The sequence below is a fragment of the Lactuca saligna genome, chromosome 7 (assembly GCF_052625555.1).
Source record: "Lactuca saligna cultivar CGN05327 chromosome 7, ASM5262555v1, whole genome shotgun sequence".
NCBI lineage: Eukaryota > Viridiplantae > Streptophyta > Magnoliopsida > Asterales > Asteraceae > Lactuca > Lactuca saligna.
The window spans coordinates 141,775,673-141,793,512 of record NC_136423.1 but is presented as its reverse complement, the minus strand read 5'-3'; the positions used below and the strand labels follow the sequence as shown (position 1 = coordinate 141,793,512).

Sequence of the window (17,840 nt, the reverse complement as noted above, 5' to 3'; positions counted from 1 at the left end):
TCGGTCTGGAATGTTACGATAAAAAACATCATTGTTCAAATGTCAAACTTAAACCTAGACATAACAAATGAAACAAAAGTCATAGTCACAATCCATTTCAGCGGTCAAAATTCCCGCCATACCTAAGACATCTGGTATAGTGCCAGTGCCACCAACCTATACAACCAACATTGAATCCACTCGACACACATCTTTGAAAGTAGTATTCTCTACTTACAATCCTCCTAACACTTTCTTTAGTATACACCATCAAACTTGGCATCAAAATGTAATCACGGATAAAGATCGTTAAAATTTGTGATACTTTGAAGAAGTTAGGGCGTTAGAACTAAGTCAAACTATAAGAACTAAGCAACCAAACAAACGATGTCGTGATGGCCTTAAGAATAAACATCAAACATCTTATTAATGATTGTCTAGCATAATATGTCGTGAGAAAAACCCAAAAAAATTAGTCATAAGCATTGAATGTGTACAAAAACAACAAAGATTTATTTTGAAAAAAAAAAAAATTGAAGAGTAAATGTGCAAAAAGATATTAAGGATTAAATGTATATTAAATGATAAACATATTACCCTTTTAAATCATTTCTTCGGATTTCTCTCAAATAGCTGGTCATAGAAATTAAATGTGTAAAATCGAACGGTAAAAAAAGAAAAATAAATAAATAAGTATGTAAAAATAAAAAATATATATTCTCTTTAACTTATTATCCCTTTTATCATTAGTACAGCATACATCTTTCTAGAACCGGAAAATGACACATATACCCTTCTCAGGATCAACGACTTTACGTGGTACAACTGAGAATTGTCAAAAATCGCGTGCCCAAAACCGTAAATACCTTGGAACCCCGACCCACCACCAATCCACCCGCCCGCCTAGTAGCTCCGCCCTGTTAACCGTCTCTATTCCATATTCCATCATCATTCAAGTCCTACCAGTTAACAATCCCATCCACCGCCATCATATTCATCACAAAAACAAAGGGCTTTTCATCTTCTTCACACGTAGAGAGAGAAAACGCGTCGAGACTCTAGCTTCCGATTGTCAATTGATGGAGATCGCACCGGCGGTGCTAGCCGCACACGACGGAGTCGGAAACGCACCTGATTCTTCATCGGAATCTTCTGCTTCGACTGTTCCCGTTAATAACAATAATATCTCGAGCAACAGGTACGATGATGATGATGACGAAGAGGAAGATGTTTGCCGGATCTGTCGGAATTCAGGAGACGCCGACAATCCTCTCAGATATCCTTGTGCTTGTAGCGGGAGTATTAAGTTTGTTCACCAAGACTGCCTTCTCCAATGGCTCAATCACAGCAACGCTCGCCAGTGTGAGGTTCATTTACCTCTTTCACCTTAATATTAAGTGATTGTTTATACTCTCTTCCTACGTGCTGAATTTTTTGGTTAAAAATGCATTAAGATTTTAGGTTGATTATGCTGTGTGGGCCTCTTCGTTTTTATAAAAATAACTGTGACAACTGCAGACAGATTACATCAATTGACTGCAACAATTGTCCCTTCGTTGGTAAATGAGTTCAATGTGGATGTATTCATCATCTTTAGTGGACATATTTATTTAACTTAATTGAGATAGAAATTATTTTATTACAGAAGAAGTTAAGCTGACATTCTTGTAGACTAACGAGGAAGCAAATGAGTTCAATTGCTTTATTATGTGGCTTTATTGGCTTTTCTTCATTTCTGTTGTCATCATGTGCTGCAGGTTTGCAAGCACCCCTTTTCATTCTCCCCTGTGTATGCCGAGAATACCCCAACAAGGCTTCCTTTTCAGGAATTTGTTATTGGAATGGCAATGAAAGCCTGTCATGTATTACAGTTCTTCCTACGGCTCACTTTTGTGCTTTCTGTATGGCTTTTGACCATACCATTTATAACTTTCTGGATATGGCGCTTGTCATTTGTAAGAAGTTTTGGAGAAGCCCAGAGACTATTCTTGAATCATATCTCAACTACAATCATTCTCACCGACTGTCTCCATGGATTCCTGCTCTCAGCCAGCATTGTATTCATTTTTCTTGGGGCCACATCTTTGAGGGACTATTTTCGACATTTACGAGAACTTGGGGGGCAGGATGAGGATGAAGGAGATAGAAATGGTGCTCGTGTTGCTAGGAGACAACCTCCACAAGCTAACAGAAACCTTATTGGAGATGGGAATGGTGAAGATGGTGGAGGTCAAGGTATTGCTGGTGCTGGTCAGATTATCAGAAGGAATGCAGAAAATGTTGCTGCCAGGTGGGAGATGCAAGCAGCTCGTCTTGAAGCACATGTTGAACAGATGTTTGATGGTTTGGATGATGGTGATGGTGCTGAAGATGTTCCTTTTGATGAGCTTGTTGGTATGCAGGGGCCTGTTTTCCATTTGGTGGAAAATGCATTCACTGTAAGTATACTATTCCATTGCAGTTTTTCCATAAAAAACAACCTTTTTCATTCCAGTGGCATGAACCATTCCATTCCATTCCTTCTCTGATTCCATCACACCAAACACTACCTTATCTTTTTTAACTTTCTTTTACCCTTACAGGTTCTTGCAAGCAACATGATATTCCTTGGTGTCATAATACTCATCCCCTTTCACCTAGGCCGATTGATCCTCTACATTCTTTCATCTGCCACTACTCCAATGTTATCAACCGTTGTTCCCCTCACAGAACAAGCACTTTCCCTAGCCAATATCACATTAAAAAACGCACTAACTGCAGTCACAAATCTAACATCCGATCACAATGTCCTTACCCATGTCACAGAGATGTTAAATGTCAATAATGCCACTGGACTTCAAGACTCTCCAAACAATGTCACAACTCCCATTATTCTAAAAGGGGCAGTTTCAGGAGGATCAAGATTATCTGATGTCACAACTCTTGCTGTTGGCTATCTGTTCATTTTGTCCCTAATTATTTTCTACATTGGAGTTATTGCACTTATAAGGTACACTAGAGGAGAGCCTTTAACAATGGGAAGATTCTATGGTATTGCTTCAATTGCAGAAACAATCCCTTCACTTTTTAGACAGTTCTTAGCTGCAATGAGACATTTAATGACAATGATAAAAGTCGCATTCCTTTTAGTCATTGAACTTGGAGTTTTCCCTCTAATGTGTGGATGGTGGTTGGATATTTGTACCATAAGAATGTTTGGAAAGTCAATTAGTCAAAGAGTTGACTTCTTTTCGGTTTCACCACTTGCAAGTTCATTGATTCATTGGGTTGTGGGGATTGTCTACATGTTACAAATATCCATATTTGTCAGCCTTCTTCGAGGGGTATAATTATATACTATATACTCTACTACCCTTTCACTTTTTCATTTTCTAAAAGGCAAATTACAAGAAAACCCCTATATATATTTGCAGGTTTTGCGAAATGGGGTTCTTTATTTCTTGCGAGATCCAGCTGATCCTAACTACAACCCCTTCAGGGATTTAATCGATGATCCTGTCCACAAACATGCTCGAAGGGTATTATTGTCAATTGCTGTTTACGGGAGCTTAATTGTAATGTTGGTTTTTCTACCAGTCAAACTTGCTATGCGAATGGCTCCTTCCATCTTTCCTCTTGATATATCGTAAGATTGCTTTGTTATCTTCTATGGAATTGCCAATTCCATTCCATCTTGTACTTTTGTTTACAGATTCCTGTTCCATATTTGTAGGGTATCTGATCCATTCACTGAGATCCCTGCTGACATGCTTCTTTTCCAAATTTGTATTCCATTTGCTGTTGAGCATTTCAAGTTGCGTGCTACAATCAAATCAATTTTGCATTATTGGTTTACTGCGGTTGGTTGGGCACTTGGGTTAACAGATTACTTGTTGCCTGAACCTGAGGGCACTGAGGGGCAAAATGGGAATGATTTAGTATATGCTGAAAATCGAGCCATAGTTGGATTGCACCCTCAAGATGTCAACCGGGTTGTGGAAGAAGATGATGGTGATGAACAATCTGATTCAGAGTAAGTTTTTTTTTTTTTTTTTTTTTTTTTAATCATGTTGTCTGGTTGGTTGGATGGAATGGAATCAGAAAGGAACGGAATGAAAAAAGTAATGGAATACGCAAGGTAATGGAATGGATCATGGTTGTTATGTACAATTGGAAAATTAAATTGATAAGTATAGAGAAAAAAATATTATTCCATAAAATTTTTCTTTAATCAAATAAAGCTATATGTATTTCAATTGGTAAAAAGAAATATAAACCAAATATGAAAGATCAAGTAAAATGAAAAACAATGAAATCTTAAAATAGAATTCTAATTCAAAAATAACAAAAAGCGATTTAATTGAAGTTCTGAATTTTTATGAAAAGCAATGTTGTTATTGTTAATTATTTAAATAAAACTAATTGATAACTATAATATATCTTTCCATTACATTCCGACATGATTTTTCATTCCGCTGTGATATTCCATTCCATTCCCTCTTTGATTATTGCATACCAAACATTAGGGTATGGAATAGGTCATTCCATTCCATGGTCATGTTTGATTTGGAACGGATTTCCATGTGAATGGTCCATTCCATTCCATCAGACAAAACAAAACAAACAGATAATTATTTATTTCATTCCATGAATGAATGATGTGAAGTTACATATGTTTAATTTGTGTATATAATGATATTTTTTTAGGAGGTATACGTTTGTGTTCTGTATTGTGTTGCTTTTATTGGTGGCTTGGATGACATTGTTGATTGTGAATTCTGCTTTGATTGTGGTGCCTGTTTCCCTTGGCCGAGTCTTGTTTAATGCAGTTCCCCTTCTTCCTATTGCACACGGCATCAAATGTAACGGTAAGGATTTTTTTTATTTAGGCCAGGTTTATGTTTGACGGAATTGGAATTCGAGATTCCATTCCAGTCCCAAATTAGCGAAATTCAATTCCTTCAAATTCCATGTTTGATGGATTCCATTGGTAAGGATTAATGAATTTTATTCAAGACTTTAGGATGTGTTTGGTTCATCTGATGGAATTGGAATTGGATTTGAAGATTCCATTCCAGTCCCAAATGGCTGGAACTCAATTTCTTCATATTCCTTTAAATTCCATGTTTGGATTCCAATGGTAAGGAATTTGATTCAAGACTTTAGGACGTGTTTTGGTTCATCCGACATAATTGGAATTCGGGATTCAATTCCAGTTGCCGAATTGGCGGAATTCAATTCCTTTGAATTCCATGTTTGATGGAATCCATAGGTAAGGAATTTGATTCCATGTTTGGTTCATCCTACAGAAATGCAATTTGAGATTCAATTCCATAGTGTATGCGATCACCAAACAGATGGAATCCAATTCCCTCAGTTTTCATCACTTCTAGGGATCAGTTAGAAGCAAGTCAATATCATTTTTTTTGTTAAAAAGACCATAATACCCTCACTATATAATATGTTAAAATAAATAAAAACAAAAACTGATTCTACATTGGTTACACTTCATTCCAGACATATATGCCTTCATTATTGGAAGTTACGTGATCTGGACAGCATTGGCTGGAATTAGGTATTCCATTGATCAAATCAGAACAAGGAGAACCACAGTTCTACTAGGGCAAATCTGGAAATGGTGTTCCATTGTCGTGAAGAGCTCTGTACTTTTGTCAATTTGGGTATAACATCATATTTTTCTTCACTTCACCTCACCACATCTAATAACAACATTTAATCCCAATTCTTTTTTTTTTTTATTCACAGATTTTTGTAATCCCAGTGTTAATCGGACTCCTGTTTGAACTTTTGGTAATTGTTCCCATGAGAGTACCTGTTGATGAAAGCCCTGTGTTTTTACTATATCAAGATTGGGCTCTTGGCCTTATTTTCCTCAAGATCTGGACTCGCCTTGTAAGTCTATATCATTCTACTTTCTTAATTATTATAATTATAAACAAAATAAAAAAATCAAATTATATTTACTATTTCTCGAACAGGTAATGCTGGATCACATGATGCCACTTATGGATGAGAGATGGAGAGTGAAATTCGAAAGGGTAAGAGAAGATGGTTTCTCAAGGCTTGAAGCGTTTTGGGTGCTAAAAGAGATAGTAATCCCCATCATGATGAAACTTCTCACAGCTTTATGTGTCCCTTATGTGTTAGCCCGAGGGGTATTTCCGGTATTTGGCTACCCGTTAGTGGTGAACTCGGCTGTGTATAGGTTCGCATGGGTGGGGTGCCTTGGGTTCAGTTTGGTGTGTTTCTGTGGGAAGAGGTTTCATGTGTGGTTTAGCAATTTGCATAATTCGATAAGAGACGATAGGTATTTGATTGGGAGAAGGCTTCATAATTTTGGGGAAGATCATAGTAAGAGTAGTGTTGATGATGTTGATGTTGATGATGATCATGATGATGATGATGATGATGATGATGATGATGATGACAGTGATGGTGATGATGATGAGAGTTTGAATGTGTTGGTGAGAAATGATGAGGTGGGTTTGAGGCATAGACGCCATGTGGCTGTTGAGAATGTAATGTGAATATGACTGGGTTTTAAATTGGTCTGAAGGCTGTGGTTAAAATGTAAAAAGGTAGATTAAAACTAAAGGAGTTGGTGTTGTAAGTAATAAGGTTTTTGATTTATGGTTAAATTTGAGTAAACCTCAAGGTATGGTCGTTTTTGTTTTTTTTTTCTATAAAAACTGTTGTTATTGGTTTAGGTTTTATTAACTTATGGAATGAAGCATTATTTTGGTCTTTTCTATATTTTGTCGTCTTTCATTGGACCCCAAATAGAGGGAAAACACAACACAAGGGAATGAAACTAATAATATACACGCTCGTGAAGGATTGGATTTTAACACAGGTCGAGAGTTTGTATAATGAGAGAAATCATACTTTGTTCGAGTTTACTAAAGGCGACAAAGAATAGGGGTGACAATTGTGTCGTCTTTGGGTTGATGGGTTATAAAAGTTTAACGTGAACATGATTCATAAATATTTGTTTTGTCTTGCACAAGTTTAACCTTGATTAGCCATAAATATGTTAACATGTGTAACCACTAACTAGTTTCATTATATGGGTTTGCGTGTTCATATGGTTAGTTTTATTATATGGGTTTGCGTGTTCATGGGTCAGATTCAGAAACAGATCGTTATAATTGGGTTTGTGGGTTTTAGGAAAAAAATCTAAAGAAAATACAAACATAAATTATAATCACCATACCCAAAAATCCCAAGTCAAACATAAACCAATCTTTTACTTGCTAACAAAACTCTACACAACAATAAACGGTAGTACATAAAGCTATAAGCAAACTGAACATTCGGTGAACTATTCGTAAACCTTTCGGCAATAAGTTCGTTTATTTAATAAATGAACAAACATGAACATAAATTCTCGTTCGTTTAGTTAAACGAACGAATACGAATAATGGTCTTGTTCGTTCAATTATGTTCGTGAACATTCATTTTCATTGTTCGTTTATGTTTGTTTATGTTCGTGAACATTCATTTACATTGTTCGTTTGTGTTTGTTTATGTTCGTTCATTTAAGTTTTTTTTATGTTTATATATGTTCAATTGTGTTTTGTTTACATTACTATATTATATGTTCGTTTGTGTTAATATATGTTAGTTATGTTTATTTATTTACGTTCGTTTAACATGTTCATGAACATAAACGAACAAACAAGAACAATGTAAATTTTTAAACGAATGAACATGTACAAGAAAATTCGTTCATTTATTCGTTTGTATTCATTTATTTGTTCGGCTAACTTAAACCAACGAACATGAACAAATCATTGTTCGTGTTCATTCGACTCGTTTACAGTCCTATTAACACACCATCACTTTTTAAGAAACAAACTATCATTCAACGATAGACCCACCAGTTGATTGGTGGAACCACCAGAGCATTCATGAACACCTCCATGACCTTTGTCACCTTCTCTTTCAAAAATTCCATATAGTCCATCTTCAAAGGCATCCATGTCAAAATATGCCCTCGTATGTGATCTTTTTAAAAAATCAATTAATTCTCAAAAATAAAATATTATAGAGATGCTAGATGTAGCTAGTCATACATCCACACACTTATAGGGACTAGAAACATATTTTACTTATTACCAATATATACAATGACTTAATTTTTAACCTATTATGGCAACCTACTTAAAATTTTCACCCATAGTAGTAGTGTACTAACATTTTTATACCAAAAAAATCAACCTACTTTCATCTTTTTTACCTATAATACAAAGGGTCTTATATTTATTTTGCTCATGTAATTACTTTGCTACCAATATGTATAATGTAGTTTATTTGTTACATATTTGCTATTACCAATACATAATGCAAACATGCTAGTATGCTACTATATTATGAAATATAGGTATGTTGCTATTAAGGGTAAAGAAATGTAAGTAATAAAAAAACTAAATTTCATTGCCCATATTGCTAAAAGAAGTAAAGTGTGTTTTCTGCACTTTGCCCTAAAATTTAAGGAATTGAGAAACACATTTTTGGTCGTTGTAGTGTGTGTGTGTGTGTGTATATATATAGCAAACCAAAAGATTTGTGAGGACTTGCGAACTCATAACTAACTCATCATTTTTCAACACCCAAAACATAAAGTTTCTCCAAATGGTGCGTCTAAGCCATATCTAGGCTCAAAAAAAATTGATAATTTTTTTATTTATTTTCAAATTTTCATGTATGCATAATCAACAATTGTACGGACTGCTAATTGAACTGCTGATGAGCACAATCAACAGTTATATGGACTGCAGATGTGCACAATCAGCAGCCATATGGATTGTTGATGAGCAATTAACAGTCCATATGACTGTTGATTGTGCTCATCAACAGTCCATATGGCTACTGATTGTGCTCATCAGCAGTCCATATGATTGTTAATTGTGCCTATTAGTTGTCCGTACAACTGTTGATTGTGCTCATCAGCAGTCATACAAAAAAAATCGTATATATATTTTTAGCCTAGATATGGCTTAGAAGCATCATTTGGAGAAGATTTGTGTTTTTGATATTGAAAAATGATGAGTTGAATATGAGTTCGCAAATTCTCACAAATCTTTTGGTTCTCAAAAGAACCTTTCTCTCTCTCTTTATATATATATATATATATATATATATATATATATATATATATATATATATATATATATATATATATATCCTCTCTTCTAATAAAACACTCCTAAACCTACCACATGGCATTTTTCTAGACATGCACCATATGATTTTCCCGCTCATGTATCATTTACGATTTCTAATTAATGATCAATACCACATTTAAATAATTTCGTGTTTTGAATAATAACTTAATCCTTTAATTCTCGGGATGGATATCAGTTACATCTCTTTACAACTAAGGAAAAGTGAGTAAAGAAAGAGCATCAATTAGAAAATATTTCCATAATCCCGATTTACCAGCCAACGATCATGGAGTAATCCTCTTTCCAATTTCCATGTATATGCCCTTGATTCGCTCAATAATTACCTATAACTAAGCGAGTTTAATATTTCAATTATTAATGAGTAATTTCAAACATAAAGTTCTTGCTCTCCAAAAATATAAAGTTTCGATGGAGGAAAGATTGATTCTAAGCCGGTAGGGAAGGTGCTAATGTAGTCAGAAGAATCAATTTCATCGACTTTACTTGTGAGTAATTGTTATATGGATTTATCATATATCGAATAATATATATTGGTATTCCAGTTGTCTTTTTGATACCACAAGAATGAACAATCTGGAGTTTACAAGAGAAGTGATTACAGATAGTTAGTTTATACATGTTGAACTTCTTTTTAGAAGGATGGGGATGTTGAAATGGCCACAAATATAAAGAATTGTAAATTTTTTTAAGAAAATCATATTACAGGTTTTATAGTAGTAAGGTAACTCTATTAACTAATAGCTAGCAATCACTTGTTTTAACCCCTTTTCTCTCTTACTTTTTTATATAATTTCTTGCCTGTATCCATGAAAATACCAATTCATAGTTTTTGGTTTTGGTTGTAAGGCAGTGTAAAAAAAGATACATTGGAAAACCACGGTAGTTTGTAATCTGTTAAAACTGATGCATGACATTGACGCTTCTTCTTTTCAATTTACTTTGTATCTTTGGTTTTATTAGTTTTGAGTTATGTCATATACTACTCTCTGTCATAATTTGCTTCCATAGGTGTTCAAATGTAGTTTGTGCAGGCAATATTGAGGAGCGAGGGGAGATTCTCTTGGGTTCTATATAATTTTATTTTCATTGATACATATTTAAAGCTAATAACATGTAAGTATGACGATATTGTCCTAGAAAATGGGTTTTATCAACTCATTAGTGCTAATAAGCTTCGATTAACAACTCATTAATGGCCTCCTAACAATATAGAGCCAACAGTTGCACTGTTTATTATCATTCATCACTGCTGTTTATGGCCATCATTTTTTTAAACTTTGTTTTAGTTAGATCAATTAATATTTTCACATGTAGATCCCTCTTACTCAAAGAGATGCACATTTTTTTGAATTTAGTATATGTTGCAAAAAGAAAGAAATATAATGAATCCAACACATTGTGTTTTTTTTTTCTTTTGTTGGTAATCACTTTGTTTTTTCCCCATATAGTGAAATGACGATATGCTTGGACTTATGTGTTGCATTGTTAAAGTGGTTATTTATTCAACTCCTCTTGAAAGTAACAAATTGATTGGAAAAATCTTAAAAGTCATCGAATGAGAGGTTTTTTGGTTGATATATATGACAATAACCGTCCTTTTGAACCCATGAGTGGTGTTGGAGAATTAAGTTAAAAGTGTATTATATATATATATATATATATATATATATATATATATATATATATATATATATATATATATATATTAGCCATATTCCATTTTCATGTAAGATATTATAAACATATGCCTATTTTACACACATTTACTCATAAAAGCTATAGTGTTGGATAACATGTAAATAAGACACTTAGCCAGTAATTTGGAAAACTCACGGATATTAATTTTCACATTCCTAAAGCATCATTTTCTAAACCCTACTAGATCATCTGACTTTAAAGAGAATATAGGCTTATGTTACTTGAAACCCTAGAAATGACCAAAAAAGAGATGCTAACATACACAGCACGGGTTATTCACGATCCGCACAGTGGCAATCAAACTGTTGTTGATTCTTATTTATTTTTTTATTTTTTTGAAATGACAAATATCATCAAAAGGTTGACGATTAGCAAGTAACTAAATCGCGATAGAGAAACAATAAAAGGAGAAAAATATGAAAATAAAAGCAAAACAATTTACAAAAATAAATGAGCAAAAGATGAGCAAATTCATTCAGTCCGGTCACCACAACCATTTTTTCTTATGTATTTGCACCATGGGTATGAATTAACGATAATGGCATCTGCTACCTTTGTTGAAGATACTCGAATATTTTTAAAAATCCAATCGTTCCTGGCAATCCAAATGCTCCAGAGTGTGCAATATAAGACTGTATTGTCAATCAATTCCTGTGTCTGAGAGTTGTGTCACTCATTACCTAAGTTAAGAAATTCTAAGATAGTTGAGCACCTTCTACTTCCCAATCCAAGCCACAATGGAGGAAAAGATGGTTCACCGATTCTAAATCATTGTTGCAAACTGGACACATTTGATTAGTAACATTTAAACCCCTTGCTAATAAAGTATTCTTTACTGGAATCCTATCCATCGAAATCCGCTAGACAAAACACCTAACTTTTAACAGAATTATTTTCTATTGTTACATATACTCGATTTAGAATGATTAAAGATTACTTGCTTGCATAGTTGTCATGTCATCTACATCGAATAAGAATCTAAAAGTTAAAGCAACCAAGTTGAAAAACATCTTCTCAAAACAAAGATAGAAAATCAATTAAAAACGATGCCTTAGGACTCTTAGATTTACCCGTTGACAACCAAATGTTTGACATGTTCACACATTTGGATTTAAAGAAATGATTTTTTTGTTTTAAAACCCACTACTGGTTTGTTCCACCAAACGTTCGGTCCCCATTTTTCTTTTTTCTTTTTTCTTTTTTATTTATTTGTTTATAATTCTTTTTAGTTAAACATTATTTTGTAATTAATTTTATTTTACTTTTAAAATATACTAAAATAGGCAAAATAATTTCATCTACCAATAATAATATATTTTAAGAATTTTATTAATACACTTTCTATTATATAATCCTAAAAAATAAAAAAAAAATTAGGTTAGAAATTGAATAACACATAACATATGTAGTTTGTATAATATAATAAAAATTAATCATGAATAATACCAAAGTTTAGTTTGTGTTGGATTGATGGTGGGTGTTAAAAGTTAGGTTTAATTAGGTTGTGTAGGAAGAAAAATAAATTAATTTTTTAATATATAGTTGGATTGGTTTGGTTGTAAATAAAAATAGTTTTAAACATCCATCTAAAGCTTTGAAAAACTAATGTTAGCAAAAAATTATAGCTTTTATTTATACAGTGTTTGACAAAAAACAATTGTTACCTGTAACATTAATGAAAATGTAAAAGTTTTCAAATACTAGTTATTTTTGTTTAGTTTTTCCACAAAAGTTGCAAGCTCCCAACCAAACACATCCTTAATCTTCAAACCACATAGTTTATGGGTCCTACTAATTAGATCTCAGATTTTCTTAGAGGACCCCTCATTAATGACTTTTTAAGCATAAATTTCCGTGCATTTATAATATTAATAGCTTTTATGATTACCTAAAAGTTAATTTTTTTTGAAACTCGTATTTATCATTTAATTCCTATAAACTTTTTATTTATTATATATTTTATTTTTTTATAATCAAATAATAATACAAATATGTCAATTTTTTTTATATATTTTAATATTTATATAAACCAATAAATAAAAATAAAATGATATTAAATATTTAAATGAAAACTAAGTATTATTATTATATCGTATTTGAAGTCACTTATTATTATGCTTTTATATAAAAATGATTTTAATAAATTGCACTAAAAACCGAAAATAAATTAAATTTTTTTTTGTTTAAAATATTTTATTTTGTATATTTGAAAAAAAATAAGTATATTTTTATTTTAATACTTATTTATAAAAATAATATTCTTTTTCTATAAACAAATCTTTATATTAAGCCATTTTATTATATAATAATTAATTTTATTTAAAATAAAATATAAAATAATCGAGTAATTATTTAAGTAAATAAAAAGGATCCAAATAGCTGAACCCTAGTTTATTTGTTGATTTTGTTAAACAAGATAAAAAAACAATATTATTGTTGTGATAATGATATTTGGGAGTTTAATAAATTGCTCCAAAAATCAACGAATTGACTCCATTTTTTGGCCAAATCGAGAATGAAGGCTTACATATACGGAAGGAAGCCTTTAAAAGCCACCATTCCCAAATTAGCATGAACCAATAACAAAAACACAGATTATTTCAAATCCCAAATAAACACCATCACAACCAATCCATCACATCACATCACATCACATCACATCACATCATAACATCATTCATCAAATATTCAAATATCAAGCCCAACAAACTTCGAAAAAAAACACTACAATCAATCTCTTCACTTACTAACCAAACTTCCTACACCACAACACGATTTTAAGAAACAATCCCATCATTCAAAGACAGACCCGCCAGTTGACTGGCGGCACCACCAGCTGCCGCCTGCTGCTGAGACACATTCCTCAACACCTCCATGGCCTCCGCCACCTTTGCTTTCAAAGCCTCCGGCGACTCCAGCAAATGAAGAACCTCAGTTTGATCCATCTCCAAAAGCATCCCAGTCACCTTTGCTGCTGATTCAGGCTCCAACTGTTCCACCAATGGGTACAGACTCTCTCCCAACATCTATCATTTCATTATCAAAGGGCAAATTCGTCATTTCATCTCTAAATACTTTTTAGAAAATATACTTTAATAGTAATGCTTATAATTTGCAAAACAGACTAAAACTGAAAATAAATCAAAACACAGGGACCAAAATTGTAATTTAATCTAAAGAACTAATAAAAAAAAAAGCATATACCGTTCTCTGTTCTGTGGGGGAAGCATTAGCAAGTGCAGAAGCCAACGCACCAATCGGAATGGGTTGTGTGATTCCGGTGTCTCTCAATGCCATTCCACCCATGTCATAAGGAACAGAAACCATTCCCCCACCTCCAATTCCGGTCATGGAACCATCCGGAACATTCCGTCCAGGGGGGTAACGGTACATCCTCCCACGTGGCATCATCTGTTATTCATTCATTTTAATCAATCAATTAATTAATCCAATTATTAATATCACTGATTTTTTTTTAAATGATATTGGAATTCTAACCTGTTGCTGCATTAGGGGAACGGGCTGCTGGTTTTGCTGACCTGGACCAGTAGCGCGCCTGCCACCTGGGCGTTGACCTTGTTGACCTTGCTGCACCATCGGCATGAAGAAGTTTGGCATTGGTGTGCCACCTGGACGCATACCTGGCACGAGTTGCTGTTGATACCCAAATCCAGGCTGTACATGATTTTTTTTTTTTAAAAAAAAATTGTTTAGTTTTGAAAAGATCTTGAAACATGATTATAATAAAAAGAAAAATTTTATTAACTGAAGTTATTACCTGTGGAGGAATGAATGTAGGCTGAGCTTGACCATAGAATATCTGTTGACCTAAACCTGGCCCACCAGGTGGATACATTGGCATACGTGGCGCTACAGCTGGCGCCATTGCAATTGGGCGCATCTGTGAAAACTGTGCCTATATACAAAAAGGGCAAAATCGTCATAAAAATGTTTATATTTGTTGCATCAAAAGTACATATGTCTCAAGTCTCAACATACCTGCAATCTTGCCCTTCTGTCTTCCTTACGCTGTGCAAGTGCCACATAAAGTGGCTTACTTGCAACCATCTTTCCATTCATCTCAAAAAGCTATTACAATTTACAAAAAAGAAAAGAAATTTAGAAAGAAAAGTATGTAAGAATGATATTGATATTGATAAAGATATTTTACTTACTGCTCTAGAAGCTTCTTCAGAAGTAGAAAAGGCAACAAAACCTGAACCTTTGCTTGTTCCATTAGGATCTCGCATAACCTTGCAAGAAGTGATAGTACCATAAGAAGAAAATAACTCCTTGAGGTTTTCATCATCAATGGTATCATCTAGATTTTTTATGTACAAATTTAACCCTTGTGATTTATCAACTGCCTCTTTCATAGTCTGTTCAAATCGTTGCTTTAATTCCTGTTCCCTTTCGTATTTCTTCTGTGCTTTTCCAACATACCATTCTTTGTTATCAAATTTCTGACCATTAAGCCCTTCCACTGCTTTACCAGCATCCTCAGCATTCTCAAAGTTAACAAATCCAAAGCATTTGGAGTTCCCTTCAGCATCCCTCATCACAACAGCACTTGTCACAGTTCCAAATTCACTAAATGTCTTGTTTAGATCATCATCTGTTGTTGATTCGGACAGGTTTTTGACATAGACGTTAGTAAACTTTGTCTTGTCGACAGCTAGTTCTCTTTCTTGTTTGCGCAAAAAAGGTCCCACGTAGACTTGTTTGTCGTTTAAAAGCATGCCGTTGAGTTTTTCAATGGCTTTTTGTGCAGATTCTTCAGCGTCGTATTGTACAAAACCGTAACCCTTTGATTGGCCAGTTGAATCTGTCGCGATCTTGCAGGAGAGGATATTGCCAAATGTAGAGAATGTGTCGTGTAAGGCCTTTTGGTCGATTGCCTTATCAAGATTCTGTTTTAATTTACATTGTTCATACAAGTCAGTAGGTAAAGAAGACTAGAAGAAAGTAGATACAGTGATTTACATACCTTGATAAATATGTTTCCAGAGCCACTTTTGCGTACGCTTGGGTCTCGATGAGAATACATTATTCTGATCGCCTTCCCATTCAAAGGTGTGAAGTTCAGCACCTCCATTGCCCTTGCAGCTGTTGTCATGAACATAACAGAAGGAGTAAGAACTAATGTTTTCAACAGTGTTGACATCAAAAGGAACTGCAATATCTAACTATGAGAAGGTGAATTTGTTAAACAGCACTAACCATCTTGAGGATTCGCATAGTTGACATAGCCATAACCAAGCGATCGTCGAGTCGACAAGTCCCTGCAAACTCGAACAGAAACCACTTGACCTAACTGGTTAAACAGATCATACAACTGCGAATCCGTCACATTCCACTCCAGATCCCCAACATACAATGAAGTCGGCACAAACTGCTGAGCACCAGCAGGAGCAGCACCACCGACACCAGCACTCACCGCCTGAGGTTGAACTTGAACCTGAGCCGCCATCTCAAAACCCTAGAAATATTTTGCCTTTTCCCCAAATTTTCTGATTTTTTTGGCTTTTTTAACTTCCCTCTCCTTTTATTGATATGAATCCAAACCTAGATAGATAAATTGCCTGCAAATCAGAACGCTTTTCCAACTCCGAACAAAGCAAACCACAGAAACCCTAGAAACTTCCAATTTTTTATTGTTTTTTTTAATAAGAGAGATAGAGAGATAGGAGAGGGAAGGATATGAATATAAGGATAGATAAGTCGGAGATCCGACCAGGGAACCGCCTAGATCGCCGCCTGGATACGGCGGAGGAGAGAGAGGAGATGTAGATAAGAGAGGTTGGGAGTAAAAGTTGGGATAGGAGGGTTTGAAGGGGAAGATAAAAACTGCAGGCTGCAAGTTGAGGGCTTTGGAGACGCGTGTGCTATGTGGGCCCCGATTGTTGTGTGTCAAAGTCCAAAACGTTATGGTGAAACCTACGAGGTGGAGGCACGATCTACGCCGTTGGATCTATTGACAGCTGGGTTTATGACTACTTGGTCAGCATAGAAAACATAGAAAACATGTTTCCTCCGCATTTTCAAAATAGATATGTGTTTTTTTTAAGAAAAAATTATATATTTATTTATTATTTTATTTATCTATTCTAATAAATAACGTTTTTTTTTAGCATATATTACATTTTGATTCAAATTGTCTAATATTATTTTATGTTTATTTTGATTTTTTTTACATATCAATTTATAAATTTTTCTATTTCAATAAATCCATATAATAATTTAATGTTATAATTATAATAAAAATATTTTAAATTAATATTAATTTTATTAAAGGACTTACATTCTTATTTTAGAATTCTTAAATTAAAGTACATTAATTTATTTATTTAAATTTAAAAGATAAAAAAATCAATTTTAATAATTTATTATTTTTATGTATTTTCTTATAAATCTAAATTTCTTAAATATTTAGACATTTATATTTATTTATTTTAATTAATCTATGTAATATATAAGTCTTACACTTAGTAATTATATATATTATATTAAATCTCGTGGGGTCTGGGAATAAGAATATTTAAGGAGTCTGAATTTGACCACATAAGTTTTGCCTTTTACATTGACCACATAACTTTCCATAGTTATATTTTTCCATTTTCCTTGCTTCGAAGATGTTTCAATTTTTTGTTGGTCTTAGTCAATGGTTGGTAGTGGATCCAATTACGTCTCTTCCACTTATGATACACCGCCTCCAACGTTTCCTCCACCGCTTCTGCATCTAATTACTTTCCTCCATCTCGGTATCATTCTATATATATATATATATATATATATATATATATATATATATATATATATATATATATATATATATATATAATTTCTCTCCATAAAGGTAGCCTGCCACCACCACTGTCATTCTGATAGTTGTCTCTCAAACCCAACTTCACTTCGTGTCCTAATCCTCACTCTAGTTCGATCTAGCGATGTGACTCCTCTTATTTGTGTCTTCAA

General features: G+C 33.6%; 2 protein-coding genes across 2 annotated transcripts; one reads left to right on the top strand and one right to left on the bottom strand.

Moving 5' to 3' along the window:
• Positions 1–899: 899 nt before the first annotated feature.
• On the top strand, positions 900–6,728 carry CER9 (RING/U-box superfamily protein). Its single transcript, XM_078962717.1, has 9 exons — positions 900–1,346; positions 1,737–2,417; positions 2,562–3,302; positions 3,393–3,604; positions 3,692–3,991; positions 4,666–4,826; positions 5,476–5,639; positions 5,725–5,871; positions 5,958–6,728. Exons 1-9 carry the CDS (start codon positions 1,059–1,061, stop codon positions 6,504–6,506), a joined length of 3,243 nt encoding a protein of 1,080 aa, XP_078818843.1. The 5' UTR covers positions 900–1,058; the 3' UTR covers positions 6,507–6,728.
• Positions 6,729–13,445: 6,717 nt separating this feature from the next.
• LOC145005314 (polyadenylate-binding protein 2-like) lies at positions 13,446–16,758 on the bottom strand. Its single transcript, XM_078964394.1, has 8 exons — positions 16,086–16,758; positions 15,853–15,971; positions 15,041–15,775; positions 14,865–14,954; positions 14,644–14,781; positions 14,364–14,540; positions 14,070–14,276; positions 13,446–13,891 (listed from the first exon to the last, which is right to left on the bottom strand). Exons 1-8 carry the CDS (start codon positions 16,333–16,335, stop codon positions 13,643–13,645), a joined length of 1,965 nt encoding a protein of 654 aa, XP_078820520.1. The 5' UTR covers positions 16,336–16,758; the 3' UTR covers positions 13,446–13,642.
• Between the last annotated feature and the right edge of the window lie 1,082 nt (positions 16,759–17,840).

Excerpts from the sequence above, each read along its gene's own strand:
- CER9 (XM_078962717.1), top strand. The coding sequence starts at position 1,059 with ATGGAGATCGCACCGGCGGTGCTAGCCGCACACGACGGAGTCGGAAAC. Across the intron at positions 3,605-3,691 it reads ATCTTTCCTCTTGATATATC|GGTATCTGATCCATTCACTG; the intron begins GTAAGATTGCTT and ends CCATATTTGTAG. Across the intron at positions 4,827-5,475 it reads ACACGGCATCAAATGTAACG|ACATATATGCCTTCATTATT; the intron begins GTAAGGATTTTT and ends ACTTCATTCCAG.
- LOC145005314 (XM_078964394.1), bottom strand. The coding sequence starts at position 16,335 with ATGGCGGCTCAGGTTCAAGTTCAACCTCAGGCGGTGAGTGCTGGTGTC. Across the intron at positions 15,776-15,852 it reads CTGGAAACATATTTATCAAG|AATCTTGATAAGGCAATCGA; the intron begins GTATGTAAATCA and ends AAATTAAAACAG. Across the intron at positions 13,892-14,069 it reads CCCCCACAGAACAGAGAACG|ATGTTGGGAGAGAGTCTGTA; the intron begins GTATATGCTTTT and ends ATGAAATGATAG.